The 13,021-nt window shown below is 41.9% G+C and overlaps 1 protein-coding gene across 1 annotated transcript in view; it reads right to left on the bottom strand.

Annotated features, from left to right (window-relative positions):
- MRS2 (magnesium transporter MRS2) overlaps positions 1-8,004 on the bottom strand; it is a 27,447-nt gene extending 19,443 nt beyond the window's left edge. The window contains exons 1-2 of the mRNA XM_007949809.2: positions 7,824-8,004; positions 2,973-3,046 (exon numbers count right to left, since the gene is read on the bottom strand). Coding sequence (XP_007948000.1) covers positions 2,973-3,046; positions 7,824-8,004 — 255 coding nt within the window. The remainder of the gene's footprint in view (positions 1-2,972; positions 3,047-7,823) is intronic.
- Between the last annotated feature and the right edge of the window lie 5,017 nt (positions 8,005-13,021).

Genomic DNA, 13,021 nt, shown 5'->3' with positions numbered 1-13,021 from the left:
TAAAGAGGATATTAGAGTAGTGAACCAAGGGGACTTATTAAACCAGGATTCAAATATTCCTTGACTAGCTTCTCGTTCCTTTCCCAGTTACTGCGGCTAGAGTTAATTTTCCCTGTTTTTTCCAGTTGCAGCATAACTGCCCTTCTTTAGCTTAAATCCAGTGATGAATCAATGGTTAAATAGCCCCCTTTCCTTTGTTATGGACAAATCTGACCTTGGATTAACTTTCTATCTCAGTTTCCCCTACAAATGTGATAAAGAAGTTATCAGTTGTGTTACTAGGCAACAGTGCTTATAGTAAAAATGATGACTGAGTGGTAGACTGTATTGGACTGGGAAGATTATGCACATATTATATAACTCTGACTTTCCTGAGAGTGGTGGCTATTGGAAGATCCCACATTCCTGGATCCTGGAAGCTGTACATCTGAGATGGTTACAAGGGACATTGGCACTATGAGGCCTCGAGGAATCTCAAATCCACCTCTCAGGATTTTGTCTCCTTGTACCTCAGCCATTATGTGGGGGAGAAGAAGCTCTGGTAACGTCGTGCCTAAGGCACTTGACTGCTAACCAGAAGGCTGGTGGTTCAAACCCACCAGCAACTCCTAGGAAGGAAGATTGGGCAATCTGCTTCCATAGAGATACTGCCTTGGAAACCCAAGGAAGGGTTGCTATGAGTCGGATCCAACTTGACAGCAGTGAATTTGTTTTTTTGGTAGAGAAGCCCCTGGACTGATGTTGCCCTGATGCTGCTCTGCTGTGCTTCCTGTCCTCTATCCTTCTGAATAGGCTGGGACCAAGTGTGCCTGTCCTGTGAATCTAAATGTCTAGTTGAGGCTAGTAAGTCTCTGCTCTGTGGTACGTATTGCAGACTCTATATAGGTTTACGGAAGAGCCCTATTCTGATAGGTTCAAGAGAGGATACAATGCAGAAAATGTACCTATTTCATATAAAGGGAGTAGATTTATGTAATGCCTCCCTACAATTAAACTGGAAATTATCAAGTAATAATTAATGAATCACTACATACTGGCCTGTATTAATTACTATTAAATATGCATTTTAAGAAGGACACTTTGAGATATAGTTGCACAATATAGATCCTGGGTTATTACCATGGAAACATATGCAGCCAATAAAAACTCACAATATATATTTTAGCTTACTCCTCATGAAGAAAGGTAAAAGGAAGATGAATATATGAGAACAAGAACCATAAAACATCAGCATTAAAGGAAAATTTATATAAAAGGATGCTTTATATTTTGTGTAATACGGACTAGCTTTTCTCTCTAAATTTATTTCACAAATATGCTCCAGAAAATTTAAAAGGAGAAAATTAAAATAAAATTATTTCAATCACTTGAAACTACAAATCTTAGAGAAAACCATGGTCATGTTTTATGGAATGTCCTTCCAGACTTTTTCCTAGAACACAAATTCACGTTACATACAATTTCTTGCACACTCTCCTTCACTTCCAATTTAACAACATATGCTGAATGTTTTTGCATCTCACTATTCATCTGTAACATTTTTTCTTTAATAGGATATTTTCTAATTGATCTTCTAAAATGTTTACCTTGTAATCAGCTCACTTTCTAAACTCTCTTATTTCTAATAGCATCAGCTGATTCTTAAGTGCTTTTGCTAAATAATTATTTTATGTGCAAAGCATCTTATTTCAATATGTATCATCTGATTTTGTATCCTCATTTAATTAACTGGCTCACTCTTTTAGAACAACATTAATTAACTGTGGTAACTTTTACATGTAATTCTGTGGGTTATTTTGCCCTGTGTAGTTTATAAAGAAAAGTTCTTATGTTAAAAAACCTAAATTATAATAATGATAACTCCTCATATGTCGCTATGAGTTGGGTCCGACTCGACGGCACATAACAACAACAACAATATATAATGAATTATTATTATGTGCCAGACACTATTCTAAGTTTTACATATATCAGCCAATTCAACCCTAACAACAATTCTGAGTTAGGTTCTGTTATCCCCAGTTTATAGATGAGAAAACTAAGGCACAAATATATTATATTAACTTACCCAAGTCCACCCAATTTAGAACAAGAGGTAGAGCTGAGATTTCAATTTAGGAAATCTGGCTCAAAGAATACGCTTTTTTAAAAATTCAAAGTTTTTCTTAAAAACTAAAATCCTACAGAATAGTTGTAATATACAACGTAACTTCCACCTAGAGACACCTTTTGTTAACATTTTGCCCTAATGATCTTCTCTCTAAATTTATACATGTGTGTGTTGTCACACTTCCTATTTTATTTATTTTTCTGAACCATTCAAGGAAAGTTGCAGTGATCATGACCCTCCAAAGCATGCACTCTAAAATGCTATGCCGTGCTGCCTCCAAGACGCATCTTCATATTATCTTGGATAGCACCGGTTCAAGCTCCTCTAACGCTAGTAGCCTTCAAGGACTTCTAAATAGATTCACAGGGAAATCTTGAGTGCTCAAGAATGAACTGCACTACTGTGATTTGAATGATCCACTTTAGTATTAAAAGAGCTCCAAAGCTGTTAACAAAGTCTCAAGAGGTCTGTTAAGCACTCTATGGCAATGGGTTTTATTAAGCAAAGTTAGCTGACTGAGAGAAGACACTAGCTACACACAACACAAAGACAACATGACTTATAAGCATGATTCATTCTTATAAAACACAAAACAAGGAGTATGTTAGCCAACAGTCTAACTCAGTTAACTGATTAAGTACTTCCTATAACTCTGGTAGCATAGTGGCTAAGACACTTGCCTGCTAACCAGACGGCTGGCGGTTCAAACCCACCAGCCACTCCTCGGAAGGAAGGTTGGGCAATCCTACTTCCGTAGTGATACTGCCTCGGAAACCCAAGGAGGGGTCACTATGAGTTGGGGCTGACTCGACGGCACATAACAACAACAACATAACTTACCAAACGTACCATACATACTCACCACAGTAAACACTGGGGCTACGCTGGCTAAAGTGGCTTGAGCAACATCAGATGTTCTAAACCGGTGTACTTCACCTGAAGAATAAATTAGAGAATTCCCTGTGGTCACACAATTGGTTTTTCACATATAGCTAAGGCATAACACTCACAGTATGTGGAGGCCTTTAGATTATTTTTACCATGTTTGAATTTCTAAAGGAAAAAGAAACACCAGTTAATTTCATTATTTGTAAGTGATTATAATCTCAGAGTTGGATGAACAAACATACACCATCATGTTATGAGATTTGTCCCAAATACCACATGATCTTTTAGTATTCCAATATAGAATTATTTGATTGATTGATAAATTATGATGCCTACAGATTTTATTTTTATACATTTTATACCAAATGCTTATGATACCTCATTGAACTGGAATGAAGACAAATCTTTATTTGAAAATAAGTCTATTTAAAATGTGTGATTAGATTTAGTTGAAGTGGGCTCTGAAGTATAGTCAAGTATATTTAATAACTAAGGATGCTGTTCAAAATACTGCATAAAGAGAAATGAGGAGGTGTAAAACTATCACCAATTATTTTACGATTCTAATATAATCATGCTGACTTCAGAAAATTGTAAATATAGTCTCATTTCTGATATTTTCATTCCAATTATATACATTTAATGATTCATGTAATTTGTTAATATCTGAAGTGGTGGTGTAGTGCCGAAGGCATCTGACTGCTAACCAGAAGGCAGGTGGTTCAAATCCACTAGCCACTCCTCAGAAGGAAGACTGGGCAATCTACTTCCTTAGAGATACTGCCTCAGAAATCCAAGGAGAGGTTGTTGAGTCAGAATCAACTTGATGGTAGTGAGGTGGTTTTTCTCCCCCCCCCCCTCCCCTTAAAGGCCAGTTGGGAGCTCTGGTTGCATAGTGCCTAAGGCACTTGACTGCTAACCAGAAGGCTGGTGGTTCAAACCCACTAGCCACTCCTCGGAAGGAAGGTTGGACAATCTACTTCCGTAGTGCTACTGCCTTGCAAACCCAAGGAGGGGTCGCTATGAGTCAGGCCAACTTGATGGCATATAACATCAACAAAAGGCCAGCTGAATAAAGGTGAAAAGTAGGGTATTACATCAGCATATGCTAATAGGTCACATGTTTGTTAAAGTATCACTGGATTGAGATTTTCAATATTGATGCTGTCCTAAAAGAAAGCCCCAGTAGATGGACTATACCTGGGCTCCCAGGCATACTCAAAGGAGCAAATATGGGATGTAACCTAACTTGGAAAGATTCTCCACTCACCTCAGCAATAATAGCAAAGTTCAATAACTCAGAAAACAACACATGCTAGTAAGGGTGTGGAGAAGTTTGGAACTCTCATACATAGCTGCTGGGACTGCAAAAAGGTACAACCACTGTGGGAAACGGTATGGCTGTTCCGTAAAAAGGTGGAGCGAGAAATATCATTTGCTCCAGCCATCCCACTACTAGGTATTTATAGTAGAGGAAAAGAGCCAGATACTAATAGATAAATGCACACCCATGTTTATTGCAGCATTATTCACAAAAGCAAAGAGGCAGAAAAAACATAAGTGCCCATACACAGATGAATGGATAAACAAACTATGGTACACCCATACAATGGAATACCATATAAAGTTAAAGAATAACAAAGAATCCACTACATGCTTCCCAACATGAGTGAAACTGGAAGACACTATGCTGAGTGAAATTAAGTAAATCACAAAAGGACAAATACCCTGAGTCCACTATTATGAAAAGTTTAGTGACCCCTCCTTGGGTTTCTGAGGCAGTATCACTATGGAAGTAGATTGCCCAATCTTCCTTCAGAAGTGGCTCATAGGTTTGAACACTAGCCTTCAGCAGTCAAATGCCTTAGGCACTACGCCACCAGAGCTCGAGGAAAGGTTTACATACAGGAAGAAACATTTCTTTGATGGTTACCAGGGATGGAAGGGGAGGGAAAATCACTAGGTAAGAGATATATATTAATTTGGGTGAAGGGAAAGGCAATATGCAATAAAGGAATGATCAGCAAAGTATCACTAAAGCAAAGGAAGACACTGAGAGGTGCCCAAAAGTAACAGACAAAAAGGGAAATACTATTACATACATAACCATGCAATATCAGTAGTAACAAACAAAACTCTACGAGAGGATACATAGGCAGACAGGCAAGCTGAACAGATATGGTAGGTGAACGGGACTATCCCCATAACCACAGGTTTGACAAAGAATATTTCTACCTATTTTTTGTATGTGCTGTAAATATATCCACGTATACAGTAGAGCAATCAGAGGGCAAAGTTATAAAAACTTCTTAGCTATAGCCAAATATTTTGAGGTCAAAAATCTGAGCTTGGAGGCTTAGGACCACAGTCTTAGGGGAGAGCTAATACAATTGGTGTAACATAGTTTACAAAGACAATGTTCTACATCCTACTGTGGTGAGTAGCAAGAGACTAGTGTGCAACTATTGGTCTCTCTCTGTCCAAAGCAAAGAGTGAAGAAAATCAAAGACACGTGGAAACAGTCCAAAGACTAATGGTCCACATGAACCTCAGCCTCCTCCACCCTGACCCGAGACCAGAAGTATAAGATGGTGCCCATGGCTACCACTATGGACCGCCCTGAAAGAGATCACAATAGAAATTCCTGGATAGAACAAATGAGAAAACTCACTGCTGTCAAGTCGATTCCGACTCACAGTGACCCCTCCTTGGGTTTCCAAGGCAGTATCTCTACTGAATTAGATTGCCCCATCTTCCTTCTAAGAAGCTCTGGTAGCATAGTGCCTAAGGCACTTGACTGCTAACCAGAAGGCTGGTGGTTCAAATCCACCAACCACTCCTTGGAAGGAAGATGAGGCAATCTACTTCTGTAATGATACTGCCTTGGAAACCCAAGGAGGGGTCGCTATGAGTCGGGTCTGACTTGACAGCACAAAACAACAACATCTTCCTTATGAGGAGCAGCTGGTGAGTTTGAACCACCAGCTTTCTGATTAGAGTCAAATGCCTTAGGCACTAGAGTGGGAGAAAAATGTGAAACAAAATTCAAAATCACAAAAAAGGTCAGGCTTACTGGCCTGATGGGAGCTCTGGTGGCGCTGTGCCTAAGGCATTTGACTGCTAACCAGGAGGCTGGTGGTTCAAACCCACCAGCCACTCCTCGGAAGGAAGGTTGGGCAATCTACTTCCGTAATGGTACGGCCTAGGAAACCCAAGGAGGGCTCGCTATGAGTTGGATTAGACTCCATGGCAGTGCATTTTTTTGTTTGGTTTTACTGGCCTGATAGAGACTGGTGGAACCCTGAAACTGTACCCCTTAGTCACACTTCAGGGTTGGAACTGAACTCACCCCAGTGGCTCAACTTTCAGCCAATCAATAACACTCCTTAACTCCTTAGACCAATCAGCCATTTGAGACCAAAAGAGAAGCTTTTGCCTAGGGATAAAGCTCAGAAAGGAGGAAGGAATAAGAAAGGAGGACAAACGGAAATGGGAAACACAGGAGGAAATAGGAAAAGTGATGATACATTGTGGAGATTGCAATCAATGTCATGAAAGAAAATGTGTACGAACTGTCAAACAGAAAACCAATTAGCTCTGTAAACTTTCACTCAAATTACAATAAAAAATTCAAAAAATACATAAATGTTTAGAAAAAAGGAAAAAAGATTCTCTTAAGTGTGGAGAGGTTAAGTTACTTTGGGAAGTTTTTTTTTTTTTCTTGTGAATAGGGTGAAGATTTACAGAGCAGATTCGCTTTCCATACAGCAGTTCACATATACTTTGTCCCATGTCATTGACCACAGTTGACCACAATGCAACAGCTCCCTTCCCACTTCCTCCCCATAGTTACCTCTTCCCAGTGTCCATCCCTCCATACTCTCCTGCGCCCTGAGCTGTCTCCCTGTGCATAAGCAGCCCTTCCTTCTCCCATGATTGTTCTCTCCAGGGTGTGTGTCTACTTGAGGTAAATGTTTAACTCACATGCCTGTACTTTGTTTGGCTGGAAACCACAGGTGTGGGGTTCAATTCCAGACCTGAAGGGCAGCTAGGGGCCATAGTCTCAGTGGTTCCATCAGGCTCTATTGGACCAGCAAACCTGGTCTTTGGGAAGATATTTAAGAGCACAATTGAGATAACGTACTAGAGGTATGCCCGTATTTTTGAAAAAGGCATATATACATTTTGTTTCTGAGCAATATTTGGTTCCACATTCTCACATTTGTGAAGATGTTAACATATCCATGCTCCATCATTAGGTTAAAAAAATAAAGAATATTATTAAGGTTCCTCAATGTTTTTGCACTCGGATCCCTCTGGTTATTTGATTATACATAATTTGAAAAATAGATCTTTCCCAGGAGCAACCATCAAAGCCCTAGGTTCTTTTGTCTCACTTGTAGGGGTGTTCCCACCCTCCCCTTCACTATTCCTGCCCAACTGGACAACTGTAAAAATGTGTCTACAGGAACAGGTAAAAGAGGGAAAGAGAAATTAATATTTGTGAAAATATTAATTTCACAAGGTGGGTAACCAACCAGGTTGGTAAACACAATCTTGGCCTCAGAACTATCCTGATGAGTAGGATGAAATCAAATACGTCTCACAAGAGCACCGAAACGGAGTGATAAAACAACGCGTGGTGCGAACGCGTTCTGTAAACCAAACACCACAAAACAGATCTGTACTATTTGTAACAGCGTCACCAGATTTGCAGAAAGAGGCGAAAGGGGCGAGATAGGGAGCCGGACCAGACGTTTGGTGCGGGTACCTGGACTTACTCCCAATCAGCCTCCCAAGGTTGCGGGGTGAAGAGGCGCAGTACCTGTCAAGCCGAGCCGGCGGGATCCGCAAAGCGACGCAGCCCGGCTTCTTCCGAGGTGTTTGGCTGCGCAGCCGCAGGTGACTGTCACAGAGGTCGGGCCTAAGGTACGAACACACAGAGTCCGGAGCGGCAGCCCCACCGCGCGAGGAAGGAGCCGGGTCAAGGTCCGCAGACATTCCATGGCGCAGGAGCAAGGAGGTATCAGAAAGACCCCAAGCCTTCATGCCCGACAGTACCGTCTGGGCCAGAACACGCGACGTCCCGCGGGCGCCCAAGCCGCGGTCGCTGCGTACCCGACATGCGCAGAGAACGCCTCCTGCGTGCTCTTTCCTGCGCATGCCCATAAGGTATCCGGGAGCGCGTCTCTTTGGTTCTTTGGGGAATAGGAATTTCTGTCCTGAACCAGTACCTGGACTTGTAAAACGTGAAGGTGAGACGTACTTACCGAGCAAGGCCAGCTGTCAAACCCAGATTCTTGAGATCTAGGAGTGGTCTGGCCGGCAGTGTAAAGTATCAGTTATTTCTATTAACTTTTCCAGTTGCTGTTGAGTACCACTTATGGAGACTCCATATAATTGCTAAATGTAGAAAGAACAACAACAAACCCACAAAAAAATATCAATCTTGTGTATAACGCTTTGCAGTTTCTGGAGTATTTTCCTACACATGAGGACATTTGCAATTTGGAAATGAGGGAGTTACTACCATTCTCCGTCTCATTTAATTTACATTTAAGTTAAAGTTAGAAAAATAGTTAACTTATGTAAAATGATGCCATTTAAACTTTTGATAGTGAAGAATGTGGAACATACACAGGATTTATACTTCGTATTTAATCAAATCTAAGATAATATCAATTTCAAGGTATTGTTATTTTATGTAAGAAGAGCTCCAGTGCTCAGTGGGGCTAAAGCACTCAGCTGCTAATGGAAAGGTCCAAGTTTCCACCCATGAGTCGCAGGGAGAAAGGAGAAAGATAAGGCTTCAAAGATAGCAGGGAGAAAGGAGAAAGATAAGGCTTCAAAGATAAGGCTTCCGTAAAGATTTACAGCCTTAAAAACCCTTTTGGGGCAGTTGTCTGCCCTAAAGGGTCACCATGAGTCTGAATCAACTCACCACATTTTTTCGTTAGCTGACTGAATGTCCTCTTTGGTACAGTGTCTATTCATGTCTTCTGCCAAGTTTTTTTTTTTTTTTTTTTTTTTTTTAAGACACGTATTATTTTATGTACCACCAAAAACCGAACTCACTGCAATGGAGTCAAATCTGATTCGTAGCGACCCCTCCTTGGGTTTCTGAGGTAGATTGCCCAATCTTCCTTTGGAGGACTGGCTGGTGAGTTTGAACCACCAGCCTTCTGGTTAGCAGTCAAATGCCTTAGGCACTATGCCACCAGAGCTCCTTTCTTATGTACCACTGTTATGTTGTTATTTACGTCCAGTCGGCCCGTCTCATAGCCAGTCGGCCCGTCTCATAGCGACCCCTCCTTGGGTTTCCGAGGCAGTATCACTACGGAAGTAGAATTGCCCAACCTTCCTTCCAAGGAAATATAAAACGCTGGTAAACTATGCTTTATAATTATATCAACTGTATCCCAGTTTCAGTCATTAAAATATTTCAAAAAAGTGCATCTCACAATTGATTAAATATGGTCTGTACACATATTTTTTAAAAGAGTTAATAGATTTTTTGTGCTTCCATAGCAGTAATGCAAGGCAGACATGTGTAAGGCAGACAGGAGTTTCACAGATTTTTATTTAGGCACTGTTTGTGAACCTCTAGCTAAGGAAACACAGGATGTTAGAGCTCCGTCAACGACCACGCCACACACCAGGGTACCCAACAGGAGATTTTATTAAAGAGGCGAAAGGGCGCCTGCACTGAGGAAGTACAGAAGAAAAAGAGGAGGAAGAAGAGAAAGAAGAGGAGAAGAGGAAGGAGAGAAGAAGAGAAAGAGAGGAAGGGAGAAAGAGCAGGGGAGAGGGTGGTCTTATATAGACCTGGGGTTAGGAGGTTGTACATCAGAGCTGGGGGAAGGGGTCTTAACCTATCAGAAGCTATGTTGCCTTTTAAAATTTGCGCCTTGCAGGACGCTCAGTTTCAATATCCTTTAACTGACTTATGACCTTGGGTGGGGCAGCAGGGAATGAAGAAGAACCCGGAAGAGCCACGCAAGATGGCGTGGCATATCTCTAACACAGGAGACTATTATTCTGCAGAGTATGGGGTTGGGCACAGAGTGGGAGGGAAGTAGACATAAGATTTCACAGAAGAGGGAATATTTGATTTGGGCATTGAGAGCAAGGGACTTCAAGTACTGCTTCCAGGGAGTTTGAAATCTGGAAGGAACACTGGGTACAGACAACATGGCAGGTAGATTATTCATTTTTCTAAGGCCTTTAATGATAAAAAGAATCTTTCAAAAACGTTGCTGTTGTTGTTAGGTGCTGTCGAGTTGTCTCCAACTCATAGTCTCATAGTGACCCTATGCACAACACAACAAAACACTTCCCAGTCCTGTGCCAGCAATCCTTGATATACCTGAACCCATCGTTGAAGCCACTATGGCAATCTATCTCATTGAGGGCCTTCCCCTTTTTTGCTGACCTTTCACTTTACCAAGCCTGATATCCTTCTCCACAGAGAATGGTCCCTTCTGACAACATGACCAAAGTAGGTGAGACAAAGTCTGGCAATTCTCTCTTCCAAGGAGAATTCTGGCTGCAGTTCTTCCAGGGCAGGTCTGTTAGTCCTTTTAGCAGTCCATGGTATTCTTAGCATTCTTCTCCAATACCACAACTCAACAGCATCAACTCTTCTTCGGTCTTCCTTATTCATTGTCCTCAAAACATTGCATGCCCTTGAAAACATTTCTTTGAAAAAAAAAAAAAATATATAGTAGACAGTGAGACAGCTCTAAGATCAACCTTAGAGTTCTCTCTGTGAGGTGGCCAGATATGTGGCTTTGTGCTTGATGTGTTACTGGACCAAACGCAGGTCCCTGCCCAGTGCGCTGTTGTTATTGTTGTTGGGTGCCGTCGAGTCGGACCCGACTCATAGTGACCCCTCCTTGGGTTTCCGAGGCAGTATCACTACGGAAGTAGATTGCCCCATCTTCCTGCGCAGTCAGGCCAAAATAATTTACACACCGAGATTGAGAGGAGAGAAAATTATTTATTGCAAAGCAGCAGTGCAAGGAGTTAGAGATAGTCTGTACCCAGATCTTAACTCCCCGAAATGCCATAGAAGCACAGTTTTTGTAGGTTTCAGGAATTTGAGGCGTCAATGTGAAATGGGTGAGGATGAGTCACTAACTTCTTGTTATCAGCTGATAGGGGCTAGAGCAGAGGGGAGAGGGTCAGCAATTAACTTTTGTTCCCTTATGTCCTCAGCCAGAGTTCATTTACAACTTGTTTCTAAAACATTTCTATTGTCTGTGGCCAGAGTTAATCTACAAGTTATTTCTAAAATACTTTTAGCAAGTCTATCATCTGCAGGAAGGAATGTTTTCCATTCAGTTCTTTAAGGAACTGAATACTCATCTGCCCAGGGCCGGGAAAATAGTTGGGGGTAATCCAGTCTATTTGTTCCCCTGCAGGGGTTTTATCTAATTATGTGTCTTAACCAGGGTGGGGAAAATAGTTGGGGTTAATCCAGTCTACCTATCTATTCCCATCCAGGTGCCAGGGTGGGAGAAATAGCACTCGGTTTCAATGGCAAATATTTGCATTTTAATCTGAGAAGGGTAGGAGCCATGAGGGACTTTTCAGGGAGAAGTAGTGAACTGATTGTTTCGGTTACCTAGTATTGCTCTAACAAGAATATACCACAAATGGGATGGCTTAAACAGGAGTTTATTCTCTTACAGTTTGGAAGCTTTAAGTCCAAGTTCAAAGTGCCAGGCTCTAGGGACTGGGTGTAAGCCCCTCAACCTTGGGGTCCGGCTCTGCCTCCTGCTCCTGGCCCACTGGAGCTAGAGGCTTTTCTTCACTCAGCTGCTAGCTGCTGAGACTGACAAGCCCAAGCAAGGTTAACAAGTAAAAAGGCACAGTCCTGATGTTACCAAACCACATGGCAGGCCATTAATTCAAGTACATTGAAAGTCCGAAGGTTGGCAGAGCATGGCAGCTGCTGAACATCCACACAGCTACATGCAGGGTGCAAACGTCCCATAAGCTAGAGACTATCCCCAAGGCTTCTCCTTATGTACAGGAAGCAGACCACATCCCAAAGGCAGCTTCTCAGCTGCTCCTACCACAGAGTTGATTGCCAGTCATGGGGAATAACTACCACTAGCTGCCCAGCTACTCAACCAGGCCAGCCAAGGTGACATACAAATTTAACTACCACAATGATAAAAATTTAAATGGATCACTCTGAATGGGGAAAAGGTTGTAGAGAGTCAACCAAAACTCCAAACTCACTGCCATCGAGTTGGATCCGACCCCTAGCAACCCCTCCTTGGGTTTCTGAGGCAGCATCTCTATGGAAGTAGATTGCCCAATCTTCCTTCTGAGAAGTGGCTAGTGGATTTGAACCACCTGCCTTCTGGTTAGCAGTCAAATGCCTTAGGCACTACGCCACCAGAGCTTCCATAGAGAGTCAAGGGTGGAAGGAAAGTTTGTGATGGTGCCTTGGGCTAAGGTGGAGGTGGTGGAGAAGGGGAAAAGGAGATGGTCTTGAGGTTATTTATTGAAGGTGGAGTTAATGAGATTTGCAAATAGAATTTAAGAGAAAGGTTTAGGAGTTGACTCCAAATTCTTGGCCTAAATACCTGGGTGCCCAGGGGTGGATTACTCAATAAGCAAAGTAAGCTTGGGTTTACTTACTAATCAGTAGTGAACAATTTCATATTTTTTCACCACATTGAAGGTTCTACTTCTAGGTTTGGCTGGCATCTCTCCCTTTCCCAACCCCACAGCTTCTTCCTACAGAAACAAAGCCTTTTTTCAAATTTACAATTCCTAACAAGGACACCAGTACCCAGAAGTAAGTTGGGAGGTTTACCTGTAAAACTGTAGTGAACAGTTTCCCATGTTTTTTACCACATCAAAGATTATGACAAAGCTATGATGTTACTAGGTGCCCGAGACCCTGAGCAGGGATCCTTGACTTCTGTTGACAAAGAATTGAGCAGGAGAGGCAAAATGTCCACACAACTTAAAAAAAAGAGAAAAGGGGAGGGACTTTTGCTAGCC

This window comes from Orycteropus afer, unplaced genomic scaffold (assembly GCF_000298275.1).
Source record: "Orycteropus afer afer isolate SDZICR_OR568_19922 unplaced genomic scaffold, OryAfe1.0 scaffold00255, whole genome shotgun sequence".
Lineage (NCBI taxonomy): Eukaryota > Metazoa > Chordata > Mammalia > Tubulidentata > Orycteropodidae > Orycteropus > Orycteropus afer.
This window is presented reverse-complemented; position numbering and strand designations above follow the sequence as displayed.